Source organism: Anas platyrhynchos, chromosome 3, assembly GCF_047663525.1.
Source record: "Anas platyrhynchos isolate ZD024472 breed Pekin duck chromosome 3, IASCAAS_PekinDuck_T2T, whole genome shotgun sequence".
In the NCBI taxonomy this organism is placed as follows: Eukaryota; Metazoa; Chordata; class Aves; order Anseriformes; family Anatidae; genus Anas; species Anas platyrhynchos.
This window is the reverse complement of record NC_092589.1, coordinates 13295498-13313876: the sequence shown is the minus strand read 5'-3', so window position 1 is coordinate 13313876 and position 18379 is coordinate 13295498. Positions and strand designations below refer to the sequence as shown.

The 18379-nt window shown below is 43.9% G+C and overlaps 1 protein-coding gene across 23 annotated transcripts in view; it reads right to left on the bottom strand.

Annotated features, from left to right (window-relative positions):
• Window positions 1–18379, bottom strand: part of LOC101793288 (uncharacterized) — an 83401-nt gene that overhangs the window by 17018 nt on the left and 48004 nt on the right. For 16 of the 23 annotated variants that reach the window (XM_038176986.2, XM_038176987.2, XM_038176995.2 and 13 more), the window contains 13 exons: window positions 16058–16143; window positions 15190–15417; window positions 14492–14681; window positions 12337–12406; window positions 10239–10328; window positions 9863–9979; window positions 8048–8159; window positions 7256–7400; window positions 6097–6210; window positions 5356–5500; window positions 3929–4077; window positions 3212–3351; window positions 228–1712 (listed from right to left, as the gene is read on the bottom strand). In XM_038176986.2, the coding sequence (XP_038032914.2) occupies window positions 1591–1712; window positions 3212–3351; window positions 3929–4077; window positions 5356–5500; window positions 6097–6210; window positions 7256–7400; window positions 8048–8153 (921 nt within the window). In that variant the 5' untranslated portion in view covers window positions 8154–8159; window positions 9863–9979; window positions 10239–10328; ... (2 more) ...; window positions 15190–15417; window positions 16058–16143 and the 3' untranslated portion in view covers window positions 228–1590. Of the gene's footprint in view, window positions 1–227; window positions 1713–3211; window positions 3352–3928; window positions 4078–5355; window positions 5501–6096; window positions 6211–7255; window positions 7401–8047; window positions 8160–9862; window positions 9980–10238; window positions 10329–12336; window positions 12407–13377; window positions 13507–14491; window positions 14682–15189; window positions 15418–16057; window positions 16259–18379 lie in introns of those variants that run through there. The other 7 variants (XM_072035314.1, XM_072035313.1, XM_072035319.1 and 4 more) reach the window with 4 other exon arrangements.

The window sequence follows — 18379 nt, the reverse complement described above, 5'->3', positions numbered from 1 at the left end:
GCTCAGAAACAGGCCTCTGAGGAGCTCTTTGCAGCTTGTTTTGGGGTGGTGAGGGTGGGATTAGGAGCAGCAATGCTCCTGCACAGCCCCACAAGGAGGGGAAGCTCCAGCAAGGCAGAGGGGTCCCTGCAAAAGACAGGGCATGAACAACGTAGGAGCCAGGAGCTCTGTTTTAGGCATGTGTAGGGTTTGCAGAAGTGATGTGCTTGCATATTGACACAGAACACTGGCATTAGCAACTTTATTTAAAAATAAAATGCAAGAGAGGGACAAGAATCGCATAACATAGGTTGTGTTTGTTAAATGTAAAAAAGAGCCTATTTTAGGAGAATTCACCTTCGTAATAACACTGCAAGGTATTCAGCATGTGAAAGCAGCAGCAATTTGGGAAAACTTTCCCAACACCACCCAGGCACCATCAATTCCAGTAGGTACAGGAAAGAGAGGCAGTGGTCTGACAATGCAATCAATTTGTTCTCAGCCTTCCTAACAGTGGTGGAGCCATGTGACAAAGCACTCAGCTAGGATGAACTCACTCTACCTAGTCCAAAAAAAAAAAAAAAAGAGTTTAATTTTTAAACGGGCACCCTTTGAAGGAGCAGGCTTCAACTCAGATCAGGCATCATCTTGTGGTTATGTCTGACCTCCTGCCAGAGCAGCTACAAGCTGTTCTCCAGCAGGAGGCAGGCAGCCAGCACAAGTTGTGCACTGCACAGCTCAGGGAAAAGCAACCCACTGCTCCCACCTGCCCCAGATCTCATTTGTCTTGCAGGTGGAGCAGGAGAGGCACAGATCCTTGTTATTGCAGGTCCACAGATGGAGTCACTGACACAGTAACAAACTTAGCTGAGAAAGTCAGGAAAAAACACGGCAGAGGCCCAGAGACCATAATACCTGCTGAAAAGTGAATGCATCTTCAATTTTTAGTCATCAGAGCTACAATAACCTGAAATACGATGGCAGTTGTGCCATCCCTCCACCCTGCTCTTGCACATCATACATTAGAATTAACACCCCAGGAGTCAATCTCTAGATTTGCAGCATCTGTTCTCATTGTGACAAACAGAAGCAGGAAAGGGAGGGCTGAGGCTTGCAGATGCCCAGTGCTGGATGGCCGCTGGCCAAAGTCAGTAAGGAATGAAGCCTCCCACTGCCCACCACAGCTCCCAGGGACGGCTCACCCAGAGATGCACTTTAACATAACAAAATCTCAGGGAAAGAATGTGGGCAACTGTCTGTGCAAGCCTGCCAGGCATCTCTTGACAGCCTTCATCACACTGGAAGGAGCAGAGCCCCAGCTTAGTCATCAGGAAGGTTTTCAGAGCTGCTCAGCTGCAGGACCTCTTCCTCCACTGATGCAGAGTTGAAAAAATGAAGGAGGGTGCAGATTCAAGGTGGGGCTGTGCCTAGCTGATCTGAGAGAACATGGGAGGAGAGCTGATTTGTAGACACAAGCCCTAATAATTCAGAACAAAGAAAGAGGAGAAAAAAAGACAATTGATACTGGAAGGAAGGAGCAGTGGATACAGGATGCCCAATTCTCATTTCTCCCTCGGAAGTATCTGCCACAACATCACCATGTCAGAGGTCTCAGGCCACTGTGCCTGATGGATGTGGGGTTCTTGGTGCTTCCAGTGGTCTCTTACAGTGCCTCCAGATGACTAATCCCAGGCGAACAGCAAAGATAAAACAAGTCACTGCCAGCAGTGTAACTGGAAGAGAAACACAAATACGTTAGCAGAGGAGAGAAAGTCAGTGCTCCTTGTCTCACTCTAGCTCCCAATACAGCAGGCATTCAGGGAAAGTGGTTAGCACAAAAACAAAGAATGCTATAGAGGAGCCAATACCCCCATCAGAAACGTCCATGAGGGAGTTGCTGTGGGGCAAGGCACAGATTTCAAAGCTTCACTGCTCTCCAGTAAAGCTAGCCCAATGCTTCCCAGTCAAGGGATGTGTAAAAGGGGTAGATCTTACGGACACAGGCATAAAAATGCATTACATGAACCAAACAATCCAAGAATAGTTGAACTATATAAAGAAACATGCACTAGTTTGGGAAAAGCACATTCTTGTCCTACCAGCCAAACAAGCTGAACCACTAAGAATGAAGTTTTGCTGGTATAAAAGCAGTGGAAGCACCTCCTGCAGGAACACAGCTGTCTGCCAGAGATTACACACCTTCACATTCCTGGTGGCCATAACTATTAGGACAGGAGCCACCTGTGGCCTCGTGGCTTTAGCAGACAAGCTCTGCTAAATCCTGCTGGCTGCTTTTAGGCAAGGTCTGGCTCCCAGCTGCCCACCCTGCCCTTACTGCAGAAGGAGAACATGTATTGAAGTGGCTTTGATGATGGTAGTGGTGCAAGTCTAGGCTTTAACCACTGGTATGTGGCACTGGGAAGGCTGTAGGGTGGCACTACACTCCCTTCTGCTGATCCTGTGGTGGGAATAGGAATCCCAAATTGCTACAGCAGGGTTGAGAGTCTGCGCGTCTCAGTCCCTTTCATGCCAGCATAAAACTACTCATGGTGGCATAGCTTTTACCAGGCTGTTGACTGTACAGGATTTATACAGCTTAAGCCCTTTTACAATGTATGACTACATCCAGCTCAGCTACAGTGGCCTGCAGCAACCAAATAATCCTGGCAAAACTTGTCAAGGCTAGCCTGGGCTCTATGTAGGAGGGGAACATGTGCAGGGCTCTGCATTGTGGAATTCAGATACAGCTTCTCCTTGGGTCAGAAATTAAAGCCCTGCCCTGTATCCCAGGTGATACAAGGCCAAGTCCACAGTCTCTATCCCAGCCCTGCTCTTCTGTTGGCCTGCCGTGGGTCAGAGGGCAGGGAGCTACCAGCAGAGGACCCAAAAGCTCCCAGAACTGGCAAACTTCTCTGAAACAGCACAGGTGGACAATTGTAGGGCAAATTTAATGCACCTGGAAGTGAATTGGAGGCAACATAAAGTTTGATTCCAAGCCTAAGGGCTCATGAGCAATAATTTCAATTGCAAAGGGAAGCACCCTGCTCCACTCTTTAGTTTGCAAAGTGAAATGCCTTCTAACAAATCTCTAGCTCTGTTTTTTATTTTTAAATTCTATTATTCAAAAGGAAAGTCTGTCTTTCTGCTCCTAACACACAGGAGAGAAGTAGATAAGAAGAAGGCCAGTAAACAGTTCTTTTATAAGAACTGGAAACAGTCCAAAAAGATTCACCTATAAAAATGCCGTTGGTGGTTGGGGATGAGAGTGAGAAGTTCTTGCACGCGCTGCCAGCCAGAGCCACTATGACCACTGGGTAGATAGTGAGGTTATAACGGACGTACTTGTCAAGAAAGAAGTTTTCTTGATAAAACCTGTGAAGAAAGAAGTGACATGTGTCCAAGCTATAAGTTTTATAGGGGGCAGGGGGGGGGGAAATGTAAGAAAAGAATCAGACTTGGAATGTTTTGCTACAGGTCAATGTGGAGCATAGAGCAGGGTCCAAGAATCTTTCATTTACTAAAATTGATAAGATTAAATGAAAAGTTATTGATGTTAAATTTAAGGACAAAATAAAATCCTATTTGATACAAATTTTCCACAACTGGAGGGTTGTTAAGGTGAAGGTTAAATTCAATACACCCAAAAACTTTCTTGCTTCATTCAAAGTAGGGGCAGCGCCATGGAGAATGGGTGCTTACTGCTTGATGTAACACCCCATGGGAGGCATTACGTTGAGGTGACAAAATTGCTTTTGAGGGGAGGTTTTTATTCATTGAGAGGAGAAATAAATAGTGAAGGAGTGAGCTATGAATTGCAGAGGCCATCGTACTCAGTGTCAGTACAGGGACAGATATTATTAATGAATTGGGGCAGATGATCCAATCTGTTGGTGATGTTAGAGGTAGAAGGGCTCCTTCAAGCCAGGCAGGAAGCCAGGAGGTTGCTTACCATATTAGTAGGAGGAGAGTAAGGATGCTCAGAGAGGTAGTCGTTGCTATCTCGTTGGACACATTCCACTTGTAGATCAACACAACAGCAAAATTCAGCAGAGAGGCAATGGTGGTCCAGGTGGCATACAGCGCCAGCCCGTTCTGGACCTGCCACACAGCAAGAAGACAAACGGGGATAAAATAGCAATTAATGGTGTCATTTCTTTCTTGTTTTGCTGAGGCTTTGGAGTCGCCAAAATACCCACAAGATCCACCCCAGTGGCAACTGCAGGATTCCCCGTATGAAGCCCTGCAGCCTCAGTGGTTATGTCACACACACACCCCAAAGTACACAGTCTGCCTGGCTGCTCAGCCCTGTTGTTGCAGGCTGCCTTAAGTGGCAGAGAGAAAACAGGTTTTGAATCTCAAAAACCTCCCAGCAAGCACATTTGCTATGTGGAACCTGCCGCAGGCAATATTGAGAGCTGGAGTCACTCTGGAGCAAGGACAAGGAGCCCAGCTACTCCCAATCCCCCATGTTACTCTTGTCTTGTGTCTCAGGAACCAAAATGCAAGGGTACACAAAAAAATGCCTGCTCCCAGTTTGTGCCAAGAGACCTAGAAACATTCCAGCAGGATGGATAGGAACCTTTACGCATGGACTCCCAGCTTTGGAGACTCCCCCTCTGCTGACAACCCTCCTGGCTCCTTGGATGTGCTTTTTCAGCTGACCCAGTTTCTCACTGAGCAACACCAACGTCAAGCGAAGGAACCAAAGGCAGTTAAAGCACACACAGCAGCCAGGAGAAGATCTGTAGTGTGAGGGCTCCTGGGTGGGGGAGGAAGGATTTGGGGTAGCAGATCTGAGGAGGGCACAGGGAGGGATCAAGGCGTGATGGTGTACGTTTATTTTATTCTTTCTGTGCAGTTTGCTGAATATATATACCCACTCTCTTCAGGGATGGCAGAAAAGTCATTTTCCACCAGAATTTGGCAAAACTCGGGAAGGTTGAAACCCTAACCCCTTTATATAATACAATTTTTACTAGTCGGATGCTGAGGACATCTCTATCAGCCACAATAACAGAAGTCACCCTTAGGGATTGTGATTCCCCCACTTCTGCGAGAAGTGTTCCTCTCCCCACCATACACAGATCTGGGCTAAAATACTTCACTGAAAACTTCACTCTGCAGCAGCTAGAGAAGTGAGGGGGATATAACTGGCTCTGATTCATTCCCATCATGTCTGATCAGAAACTGAGCTACAATTAAGCCTATGTGCTCCTGCAAGTTAGAGTCAGGGCAGAAATCCCCCCTTCCCTATCTCCTGCCCTTGAACCTTTCATTCTCAACACCTTTAGCACTACACAGAGGTGTGGGTTGCTTTTTCCCTGTTTGTTTGTTTTGAGCACTTACTAACTGTGCAATTTCCTAAATGCCACCTACTAGGATCCGGATGAGCCAGAGTTCAGCTTTGTGACCCTTCACAAACCACGAGGAATGGATACTCAAGGCTCTGTGTGAGATGAAGAGAGCGGCATACGTGGTAAGAGTGAGGGCTACCAGGATCACCAGGGCTGGGAGGAGGTATCTAGGACAAAGAATACACACATACACATGGCATACAGTGCATTTTTAGTGGTGTCACAATACCTTAATTCGTAGTTTTACTGTTTGGCCTTTACCGACTTTAAGCTAATCAAGCCTTTATTAAAGGTAATCACTATGTGTAGCCCTCATTTTGACACGCTGTTTTACTCTTTATGATTAAGTTATTATTTTCCTGACTGTGGCTGATTTCTTCACCTCTTGACAGTGGTGCTATTATAAGCCCTTCGTGTGAGCATGATTATGAAAACAATCCAAAGCAAGGAGCTTAACTGCATTTATGAAGGGTGTCATAGATCTTGTCTTATCTGTGGGATAAAAAACACTGAAGAACTGCAGCTTTGAGGAGATGCTAGGCCTCAACAACCAATCCACTTCATGGACAAGATGAAAACATTGTGTAAAACCCTTAACATTTTTTTTATGAATGCTACTTTTCACTAAAGACCTGCCATAGTGTTTCATGCAGGTGTGATTAAGCGTTCACACACAGGGGAAAATGGTTAAAATTAAGCACTGGGGCAGTCCCGTCACAAGGGTTAGAAAGCCTGTACAAAAAAAAAAAAAAACATGACTTACTCTCGGTCCCACAGAAATAGCCATCCAACGTTGAGTCCATTATTTAGAATCCATGCCACGTAAAAAGGTATTGGCAACAAGTCTGGCTTTATGTATACACATCCAAGTTCATTCCTGTCAGGAAAAAGTGGGTATGGAAAAAGAAAAACAAGGCCTGCATTGAACAGCCAAGCACTCCTGGCCTCATTATCCTCATGCTAACAGGAAATTCATGTTTCAGTTGGGCACTTCAGCTCAAATCAGACTATTTTACTTCCACATCCTTTTCAGAGATAAAATATAATCCCTGTGGCTTTCCCCATCAAAACAATGTCTTGTGGTACAGAAATCCTTGCTGGTCTCTGCACCACCACTGCAGTTATCACAGATTTAGTGGGTGCTAGGGATTGACTGCTCCACAGATGCTCCAAAGTTTATGCCATCGGTGGTGGCAGCAATGGTCATGGGGATTTTTGCCCAGTTCCTGGGGAAAAAAGGCTTACAGGATCATAGTGTGAGTGTATATTTGTGTATGTGTGTACACACATACATGGACTTGATCAATCTCAAACCCTCCATTTTTCCTTCAGTATTGGCCACTGTCAACTAAGACTTCTTATATGCCATGTAAAAACAGTAAATACACAAGACTCAAACTAAGTAATCCATGGTCCCCCTTGAAAACCTATCAGGAATTACCACATAATGTTACAGATAACTCATGAGGCAGTTATTGAACTCATAGCCCCGGGAAAAGCTTCAAATCCAATTCAGTGACCTGAGAGACTTGTCAGTGTTGATTCTCTGACCTCTGCCAGAGAATAAACTCAAAGGATTAGCTTTGTCATTCAGAAATTTTGCCCCTGTGGATTTGCAGTATCTAGCAGCGACTGAGCGGCTGTATCAGATCACGTGAATCAGCAGAAGCCAGGCATCACAGAACAGTTTAACAGAACAGTTTACGTTGTAACCTGCCCACATATTAGAGCATACACCTTCAAACTGCTTTCCAGCTTTGGATTGAGCCTAAAAGAAGCTCCAGAGCTTCAGCCTCTTAAGTCAAAAGGAATGGCAGTGATTTTACTCTACCTTTTTACCCCAGGAAAGTGGGGTAACAGGCCAAGCCATGGCAGGGAAGAGCCACTCCCCCCATCATTTGCACCATGAGCGTGGAAAATACCTTCGACAGATCCCTGACAAGGCGTACAGGAGCCAGGCAAGCTGCCAGGCATAGATGACATTCCAGATGAGGAAAGTCCAGCCAGCTGGTGTGAAGTCAGTGTTGTACTTATCCGAGATGTTTCCAGGGGTTGTCCGGAACAGACCTACAGTGGTGAATGTTATTGCAGACTAATGTGTTACTACATACGGAGGATGGGGAAAGACTGTTGGTTTTCTCACCCTGCAATCTTCCTCAAGGCTTAGTCCACACCTCAATAGATCTGAGGGAGATGAGAGGATGCCCTTGTTGAAAACAAACCACATGCTGCAATTGCCTTGCCTTTAAAAACCCATTATGGGATCACTATCCCTTGTGGGGAACCCTGAGCATCTTCTTCTTGCACAGAACCAGAAAAGCCAGTTACATGTAAGAGCCAGAGAGAAGCACAGCATCCATTTGTGACACTCAGCTGGATAGTGTTCAAACCAAGAACCACTGCCCTCTATAAACAGGGCCTGAACAGCTTCAGCCAGGGATACAAGTGCAATATATGTCAAAATTGCTTTTCACCCACAGCTAGATCCAGGTTCACCAGGGACAAGACTACTTCAATTTAAAAGGACTGGAAAGGGCTCAGGCACCTGTCTGTAACACCTGGAGGATGCACTAACTGCTTCCTCCTTGCTCTGATAAGGGTGTATTTGGAGAAGGGAAATAGAGCGCACCTAAGGCACCATTATACCATAAAGTGATATGATACACAAGATCTACCTCTCTAAACAATGACTACTAAACAATTGCTTGCATTACCTTTGAATAATCCAGTGGCATTTCCAGCATTCAGTATCACCATGACTGTGAAAGTAGCAACAGATAAAAGCATCACAAAAATCTTCAGCTTGTATATAGAGTCCATTTTATCCTGCAACAGATTAGAAATATTGTTTGTCTATCCTAATTTATGCCTAGGTTTGTTTCACATCCCAGAGACCATTTTAGAAAAAAGAAATGTTGTAAATACTCCAGTTTTAGCTGCTATTAGCTGTATTTTATTTTATTTTTGATGAATCTGTTAACCATTTTAATTGCAGAGGAAAGCTTCACAACTCAAAGATGGAAAGGAGAGGGAAGAATCCCATATGTGCTTAAGAACAAGAGAGGCCTTACACTGACTAGGTGGATGTTTGAGCCAGCATCCTCTGGGAGCACTCCAAAACAGGGCAAACAACTGATACTTCCCTGGGTTACTCACCAGACAACTCAGAGATTTCTAATAGTAGCATCTTAAATAGTCTCTCATGAGTTTAAAAACAAAACAAAAACAAACTCTCTAGATCCATAAATTGATCTAATGGTCTGGTGAAAAAGCTGTCTCACAGCATCCACGACAGGCTGTTAACTCGCTTTGCCACCCCCCAGACTGTAATGGCTGGAGACCCCATACAAGTTTCGGATGGAGAGCATGTGCTTACAAACACTTGGGAAGGAAGGCTGCCTTGTTTATGGACAAACTTGAGTCACAAAAGCAAAAAACCCTTGCTAGATTTCAGAAGCCAAATAGCAATCCACGAGTACCCAGCAATTAGTCCACTGTCACCACCCATCCCTTACTGGCATAGTGCGGGGCAAATGCTATAAGGTTGCAATCTAAGTAGTTAACAAGCAAGTGTAAAAGATGGGTCCCAGCCTATGCTATAGCACTGCTGCATTTATACCCAAGCCAACAGGCCTAACACTTCCTCTACTTTTGAAAAGAAATATGAAATATAAAAGTCTGGCTTTGCAGCTGAATGCCTTTTAGTTCAGGATAGCTTTCCACATTTACGTCTCTAATCCCATAACTACTACAAAATAATCACTTCCTTTCATGGGGATATTACCACCTCCTACTGACTGCAAATACGATTTAAATGCTTTAGCATGTCTTATGAACTCTATAGACTGTAAAAATCTATATACTACATTTTTCTAGGTTTCTAAGTAGTCACTTGAGCTCTCCACATGATCTCCACTAGTAAATCGTTGTTATATCAAGAAAAAGTTCTGTTCCATCTGTAGAAGTAAGCATACATGCATCCACCCTATGGGCAATAACTATTTCCCTTCACAGCCCAGCACTTCAACTGTCGTTTCTATACAGAGACACTTCAGTGTCTTCTAGGGTCAGCAGGAACAATAGCAGTTGTTCCAAGCTGCTCAGCATTTAACTAATAAATTCCAGTTCCCACTTCAGTGGATAGTTTTTACAGTTCCGGGCTTTGTTCATGGGTTTAGCTACATCCAGATACATCACAAGGAAGTGGGATAGAAAACTGTTTTGTGCTAAATTTGTGCAAGCCTTTTCTTTTCAGTTCCATTTAAAAGGAAAGCTATCCATTTATTTTCATGAAAATCTTGCGTAAAACTCAATTAACTAAAGATATCAAATCCTGATGAGACTTCCTGATGAGATTTGTCAATCCCCAAACAACTTGTGTCCTCAGAAATATACTGAGCCAGCAAATTCTGAAAAGAAAAATCCACAAGTACTACTAAAAATATGTTTTCTGACTCCAGAAAAAGACTGCTCTGCAGAATTCTGAAAACCAGGAAAACACGGTAGAAGAAATATCACTGTGTGCTTACCTTAGTCTTTAATTTTTTTCCTTGAATATAGATTGTTGGCCACTCTGAGCCAGTATACGTGGCTAGATGGTCCTTTGATCTCACTTGTCTGGCCAAATCTACGTTGTCCTGACAGTCCTGTAATTGAATTCAATACCACACTTTTTTTATTAGCATATTTGGAATAGACTTGATTACCCAGCTTCAGAGAAATGTATACTTGCTTACGGAAGTCTAGGAGGAAAGCATTACTTTAAGGCCAGTCAATAGTTTCACTGCCTGTCTCTCACCTCTGGTCTCCCTCTAATTTATTGCTGACAATGAGAGCCTGCAATATTTCCCTGCCTGCAGTAATCAGCCACAAACACCCTTTAGAAGGATCAGAAATATTACTCACAACGATCCGCACAGTTCAGAGTTTTTTTGGCAGTCTTACAGCTGTAGTTCAGCTACCATCAGCGCTGACGTCTCCGCTGCTCAGGCTTATCTATAGAGATTTTACAGAACTTTCAGCAGATTAATACTTGTGCATTATTTAAAAACAAATCACTGTAGTTAGAACTGCTCTCTGTCCGTGAGCTGCAGCCTCTGATTGGCCAAAGCCTTCAGAAAGCAAACACTTATGCAAGAGAAATATGATTACTTAACAAGGGCCTTTTATAACAGCCCGAGCAATGCACGTTCCCAACTTGCTGACAGACAAAAGCTAATGAGAGCCTGCTCTCGGGCTCTCTCCTGCTTTGTATTTCCACCCCTCTGCCACCAGGAGGGAATAAGAATACCATAGGTCAAAAATCACAGCCAAGGCGGCACTCCTGGGTGGGAGAAGGGATACTTGCAGGGGTGGCTGAAACAAAGGCAAGACAAAATAGCCTGCATTTGGGGTTTGGAAAGCTGGACATGTAGCGAGCTCTAGATCCTGGAGCTGAAAGTTGAGCTCCTGTCAGGACTTGGCACTCTGGGAACATTTTATAGCATTAAACACTGTATAAGTATGAATAACTTTTCTAATACAGCAAGCATGTGTAGTAGTCCTGTATTTTCATACCTCACATCTATTCCTTGCATAGCATTCCTACACAGACTCTGTTGAAAATCCCTACAACGGGCCTTGATAGTGGTCTTTTGAGGAGTAATTCCCAGATTTCATGGACTCTGGAAACCCCTGGGAGAGTCTTTCCAATGTCAGAAACAGAAAGAAATGAAAGGTCCAAATCCTGAAGTCCTAAATGGACTTTTCCATATTTTTTTTTTTAAGAGATTGGTTTCGAGTATATTCCACTTGTAAATTTGTTTGCGAATATAGAAAAGGCTCCCACTACAAGTCAGTCCCACAGAAACAGAGCAAGCCATGTTGGTTGATCAGTCTCCACCTCCTACAGGACTGCAGTGACCTCACATCCACTTGTTCCCCTCAAATTTAAACTAGTATTGTCAATGGAAAAAGGTGCTTTGGCATTGAAATATCATTACTCTTGTGCAGCTACAGCATCTACCAGGCAGGCAGTCTACCCATGGGCTCCCCAGTGCCAGCTAATAAGGGCAGTGAATAAACCTGGGATAAAAGGACATGCATACCCATTAGAAGCAACACCATGGGGTTGGGAATTAATTCTGTTTGGGATCACTTGGCTTTTTAGATGGCGGAGGAAAATAAAAATAAATGCATGAAGAAGGATTTTCATTGAGCCAGCTGTGGGGAAGGGTAGGGCATCCAGACAGCACTGATGTTCCCTAACTTATCAGCATAGGTCTGAGGTCCACCCTTGGAAGGTATTCTGATGGGGAAACCAGTGGCTTAATTATGATTCGTGTCAGAATACATTATGCTCTACACACTGGATCAGAAAACAACATTTTTCTGTATATATGTGCACTTTCACTCCTCATATAGTCCAAACTTCCCCAGCACAATTTCAGACACTCCACTTTCTTCCAGTGGACAGGTGATCAGAAGTGCTTAATACAGACAACTTTCTTACATGTGCCTGCTAAGGCACAGCTAGTCAGCCAAATCCATATTAATATAAAGCCAGGGCAACTTCCATGTGCAGAAAACATCAACCAATCAGGAGAACCAACAAAATTTGCTGTCCCATGTAATAACCGGCAAGAACATCATACATCTATTGCGTCTTAGTGACAACTGGAAGTGATGCCATCATAGCAGTGGCCTTGTGCCTAGCTTAGTGTGGCAAAAGGACAAGTTTTAGACCTGCATTCCAGGTTTCAAAGAGTTATTTCTTCAGAAGAATTGCAACATAGGCCTTTGATAAAATATTCAGAGTTACTTAGCATACAGCTCTACAGCCATCCCCCAAAGTATGTTGTTAAAGTGCAGAGGAATGTGCTTAGTGCTTATAAGTGCATGTGATAAAACTGAACAACTCTTGCTTCACTGGGCTGCACAGCATTCCCCGAAGTGGGAATTCTCAATACAGCTCTAAGATACTCCATTGTCAAACTGAAAGGAAACCTTCATGGAAAGGCCCTACCTTTCTGGTGTATCTTCACTGGAAGACCTGTTAGACTTCCATCATCCACAGGGGTTTCAATTGATGAACCCTGTTGAGGAAGAATGATATCGCCAGATGAATGAGAAAGTTACACACATTTCAGCTAAGAAATAGTTGTTCGTGTTCACATTCACAGACAAAAGGAAGCATGATACAACCAACGTATTTATAAGAAAATGTCTTTAAATACAGGTAGTCAGCAACAATTCAGAATAAAATCACTGGAACTAAACCCAGGCCACATCTATTGCTCCGTACTTTTCAATACAAACTATTCTGAAGCAGACTTAAGTTTGCAATTACTTGAATCACAACAGAGAAAAGCTGCTTCCAAGCTAACAGTTACTGTACTATCACAGCAGCTTTCCCTTGAAAACCAAAAATATACATACTCCCTTCCTATATTACTAAAAATCTTTTAAAAAATGAACCATCTCTAAGATCCTTCATCGGTATCTTCCTGGAGAAAAAAAATAAGGAAAAAAGAGGTGCTTTTCAACAAGGAAGGGGACCTATCATGCCCATCCTTCCCCCATGCAGCACCATGGTGTATTGCACCAGTGTCAGTGCACCTCAGATGCCAGTTCACAGGGAATACTGGGAATGGTAATACTGGGACCACAGCTCAGCTGTCAGTCCCCCATGCACCTGGAAGTGGTGTAAGCATTTACAGGGTGCTGAGCTAGTATGAGCAGACTTTGCATTTGAACTAATACCTGCTGACAAGAGAAAGATCCTTTTTTAAAATGAATCCTCTCGCTAGTAGCTGAAATAAGACATTATGAACACGGACAGCTTGAGTCCCAGTGCAGAGCACAGGAAGTAGAAGCAAAGCGTTTTCTGACTAAGGGTACCACTGTGGAAACCCTGCCCTTAAAGTACATTCATATTGCATTGTGCAGGAACTGGGACAAGTTCATTTGTGGGCAGCTCACCCACTTAATGGTACAGTATCATTAGCAGGGAGCTCCAGAAAGCAAAGCACCTGAAAAAGGCAATTTAAGAGTCATTTTTCCTCACCATGGACAACTGTCATTTAGGATAGTGATATTCATCTCTTGTCTGGAGACCAGCACAATGGTCCAACAAAACTAGTGCCAAGGGAGCAGTTACATTTGCTTCCAGCCAAGCAACTCAGAGTTGTCTAGCCTATGAAAAGGAGAAGCTCACACAGAAGAAGCACATGGGCAGGAAAGTGTTGGCCTGCAAAGCAGCTCTGGGCATTGATTTCCAAATGCAGATATGAGATGACATACAGGTCAGTGTCTCAATGCCACCAGAAGACACCTCTGGGTCAAGTCAGAAAATCTCCTTCCCCCATCCCATGCTGAATCATAAGACAGCTGTCGCTGCTACCCTGAACACCTCTGCAGCAAGGCAGCAGCTCGGTAGCACTGCACTGCCAAAGCCTTTTGGCTCTATCAGCAGTGATGAGCTTAAACCCAAAATGCATTCTGTGCACTCCCTGCTCCAGTTTAATCTTTACAGCTTCTTGCTTTAAATCCAGACTTTCCTGAACTGCCATGCTGACCCCAGAGTCAGCGACCTCGTTGGAAATCATTTTCAGGAAAAGTTCAGCAAATATTGAGAACCAAATATTCTAATCTTCCTACAACAGCTCAAGCATCCTAATCCCGCAGTGGGTTAATCTGGGTGTCTTCACTGCCAGGGATTAGCCCTTCTGTACTGCTAGAAGGGATGGGATTTGACTGGGAGCAGTAGGATGGGCACACAGCGAAGAGGATCTGTGCTAGCAATCCCCTTTGGGTATTTTAAGAAGGAAAATCATCTGCTTTTTATTGTTGCAGAACAAAACAGATCCACCCTTTGGCAGCAGGGGATCTCAGAAGGCTTGAGGGAATAAGAACAGTAACAGGAATCCACTGTCTACTTATTTTCAAACAGATTTTAAGACAGAGGCCATGCTAAAATTCATTGTCTGACCTCCATCAGATCCTTTGCTTGAACTCCAGTTTAAGAATGTTGCTGTAAACATTTAAGTAACTCAAAACTAACCCCTGACCCATTCTTGTGAGAGAAGGAGAGAGAAGAAAAAATGATGCGCTACTGTCTTTAAGCTAAACTTCATGAAGACAAACAACAGAAAATATTTTCCCCAGATGTTTTCACTTACTGGGTAAGTGTTGGTAAGTTTGCCTACTTCAAGGCCAGCCCAAGAGTCTGCAGCAGCGTCTGGCAGGCAGCGTCTACAGCATCAGACTGGGAGTGCAGCAGCATGCAGCTCTTTCTGGAGCTGGCAGGCAGAGCACAGGTATGAGAAACAAGAAACCTGCTTGTGTGACCCTCCTCTTGAAACAGCCCAGCTGTGAAGAGAAAATATACAGTGAAAAAAACATACAATGGAAAACAGCCAAATGAAGCAGGGATGAACAAGGGCACATTTATGATGCTGGATATCTTCCTTTTATGAACTTTTTATTTTGTTCAATCACATGGCTGCTCGCTGGATCCCCCACCCCCATGCCCTCTATGTCACTCACATGTAATAAACCATTCAATATTTTGCTTGGCCAGCAACAGTGCTGGACCCCTTGCTGATTTTAGGAACAAAATGCAGATGTTAGCCTCCTGGTTAGGTCTGCCTTCGCCACTGCCTTAACTGAAGGCTTCACAAGCATTTTGTTATTTCTTTTTTCCACAGCTCCATGACAAAGAGCATAAGGCACCCATGAAGCAAGTCCTTTGCACTAGCAGCAGCACAACAGATACAAATACATACCCAGTGATGGCTTGCAGGTACTGCAGAGCCCATTTGCTATCCCAGCATGGTCAGGAGCACAGAGGGATGGGATAGTAGGAGAGAAAACACACCTGGACTGCAGTTTTGTGTTGTTTAAACTTCTGTGCCTTCGTTTTATAGCTGCAGCATCCAGGTCATCAAGAACCTTTTATATGGAAAGCCTGCTTTGTCACAGGTGGCCTGATTTTTCTTATAGCATTTTTGTGGCACTTTATATGCTTCAACTCTGTAGAGTCAACGATAATCGGCAGCTTTCAATGCATCTCCCAATCAGGCAACAGGCATCTTAAGCTGAGCATCTAGAAAATGAGGAGCACAGCAAACATTTTGATTGAAGCAGCCTTCCTTACAAGAGGGCAGCGTGAAGCTTGAACAGACAACCTCAAATTGCAGCAGTTGAGTGTCTTGACTTTGGCATTAGTATTCCCTTCAAATAGCAATTCTGTAAGCTAATTATCTAGACTTTTTTTTTTAAAGGCAACTGAAATATATATATAAAATGCCATCACATGGATATATACCACCTCCTACGTGAATCATTAGCAGAACTGGAACATTCAGTTCCACCACCACAGGAAATTAATGTAATAAAAATTCAATGAAAGACCTTACAGACAGGAAAGGCAATTTTTATTTACACTAAGTAAATAAAACCAGTACGTTGGTTCTACCCAATTCCGCCTTCCCATCAACATACTCACATGCACTGAGCTGTGTGCACCTAAGAGGTCTGGACAGGATCACTCGCGTGCAGCAAGAAGCACGTGGGGCAACACATTTGTGCCCTCACTGCTTTTCTTGATCTGACAGGTAACTACAAACTCATTTTTGATGCATCTTTTGAACCTTTCAACAGTGGATATTGTTATCTTGAGCCACCCCATCTTGTCTCACCACTCTACAGTTTCAGGTAAAGTTCTTGGGTGGTGTTATCCTTACCTGGGTGTTTCATGACTCCAGCACTGCTCCTCCTCACTTTTGTCACCTTACCTCTAAGGCTTGTTTGTCCTTTGTCATCTGGTTATCTGCGTGAAACACAAATGGGGTGCTGTGTAGCAATTAATACATGCCACTCCTCTAATCCTTCGTCTGCTGTTTTTCTTCTCTCATACATATCTATTCACACCCCTGTTAGCATTTCTGTTAAAAAAAATCTTTACGTGAGGCAGGTATTAACCATGTGAGATCCTGGCAAAGCTAAGGCAAGGTGAAAGCTGTTCACTTTCTGTTTATCAGGACAGGAGATAAAAGCCTTGTCCACAAATAACAGCTTCTGGCTGGCCGTACAGAATTACAGAGGGAGAAAAATTCTGCATACTGTAGCAAATTTTAGACAGCAGTCCCTATGAAAAGTTTTCTTACTTACATGCTATCGTGCAATTTCAATCCATCTTTCCCACATCCCTCATCCTTGCTTGTGCGTCCACTCCCCCATCTCACTTCTCATCATTCCACACCATCGCCCCATTCCTTTCCTCTTAAGGAAAACACCATTTCCAAAGGCTGTTTCTACCAGCCTCTACCCTCTCCTCTCCCACAACAAGAATGTGAACGGAGACTTTCACAGCCTGTAACTTCACCGAATTATCCGGCAGCTCTTCACAAAGGCAAAAAGAAGAACACACCCTTTGCTCCAGGTTGACCTCTCAGCCAAATTTCCAGGCTGCGTTTTAGAACATGAAAGTGTTAAAATAATAAAGCAGCTATTTCAGTCAGAAATTTAAGACATCGGTTTCCTCCTAAATTTTGTCAAATCCAGACCTTTTGTACTAGTGCTTCTCAGAAAAGGAACTAAGCCTGAGGTGAACAAGCAACGATGAAAAATGGCAGCAACAGGGGAAAACTGCAATCAAAGAAGAGTTTGGGTAAGTGAGAAGTGAAGAATCAGAGCTCTGGCAGGAAGCACAGGGCAGCCTTAACTAAAGACAACATTGTTATTTTTGCCTACAGTTAATTAATGAAGACACACAGATGCACACCCACGTATCTGTGTCCCCAGAGAGCACTTTGCAGCCTTTCCAGGGCCACACAACAGCCTGTTTTTCCCATTCAAATTCCAGACCAAGTATGCCCATGGGAAGCCAGCTGTACACAGGGGGTCTACATCTCAGGGGAGGTGAAATCCAGCTTCTCACAGAAGGTTTTTTCAGCCTGCAAAGGTCCCCGGCCCCACCACACATCACTTGAGATCTGCCCACTCCTGCAGGCACAGATGAGGCACCGATTTGGGGTACCTCCGTTTTGGACTAGAGATGCCTTAGAATAGGCTTGTCCTTTGGAGGGATTGGAATTTCCTTTGCAGTAACACTGGAAGATGCCTAAAGAACAGGCTCTAGAAAGGACAGCAGCAAGACCAGCAACTTTTTGAAAACTCCTACCAGCAGGCTGATGATGACTGAACTCCCATGGTGTCAGAAAACACACGTCACTTGTTCGTTAAGCACTGTGCAACTTGGCAAGGCAGCATCGAGCCTGCAACATCAGCTTCTCTATATATTTTTGCACTAAAGACCAAATCTATGTTGTCGTTGTCCAAATACCCTTTAGGGTTACCGTGATGTTACTTTTTGCAACTCAATCTTCAAAGCAGTGCCTGCCCTTCCTCCTTTTCTTCCTCCCTACTAATTAATTTTTAGTGAAACTTATGGTGTTAGCAGTTTTGATCAGGCCTCGTTTATTTTGTTGAGGCTTGTCTACAGTCAAACTCCACAGTGCCATCCCTGCAAGCTCTCTCTCACACCTGGGAAGCCAGCTGAGCTGTCAGCTCTCTGGATAATATGACAACGTCCTTTTCTTCCTTCATTGCAGCTTCCAAACATCTTCTGGCCCAACATGCCATCAGCACACAGCTGTGGTAGTCTCACAGCCTAAGCCATATTACTGGCTTGCAATATAGGCCATGTATCATACAGGCTGGCCGTTCAGTCCTGGCACCTCTTTTATCAGCTTTAGGAGCTCAGACTTCCACACAAGTTTAGATGTATCGTGACTTATTTGGTTTCAAAGCCCATGGAAATTATGAAGTCAAGTCGTGTTGACCCACATGGGATCATTCCCACCTATTATATATTAAACAGGGACAGAAAGGTTATTACTGCAGAACAGATTATTTACAGGCTGCATAATCTGGCAACATACCACGTGGCCCCACAAAGCTCCCAGGTAAAAAACACCAGCAGATCTAGGACCCACGTTGAAATCTACCAGTAAGCAACTGAGAATCGTAGAGAACAGAATCTGGGTTAGTATTAATTATGAAAA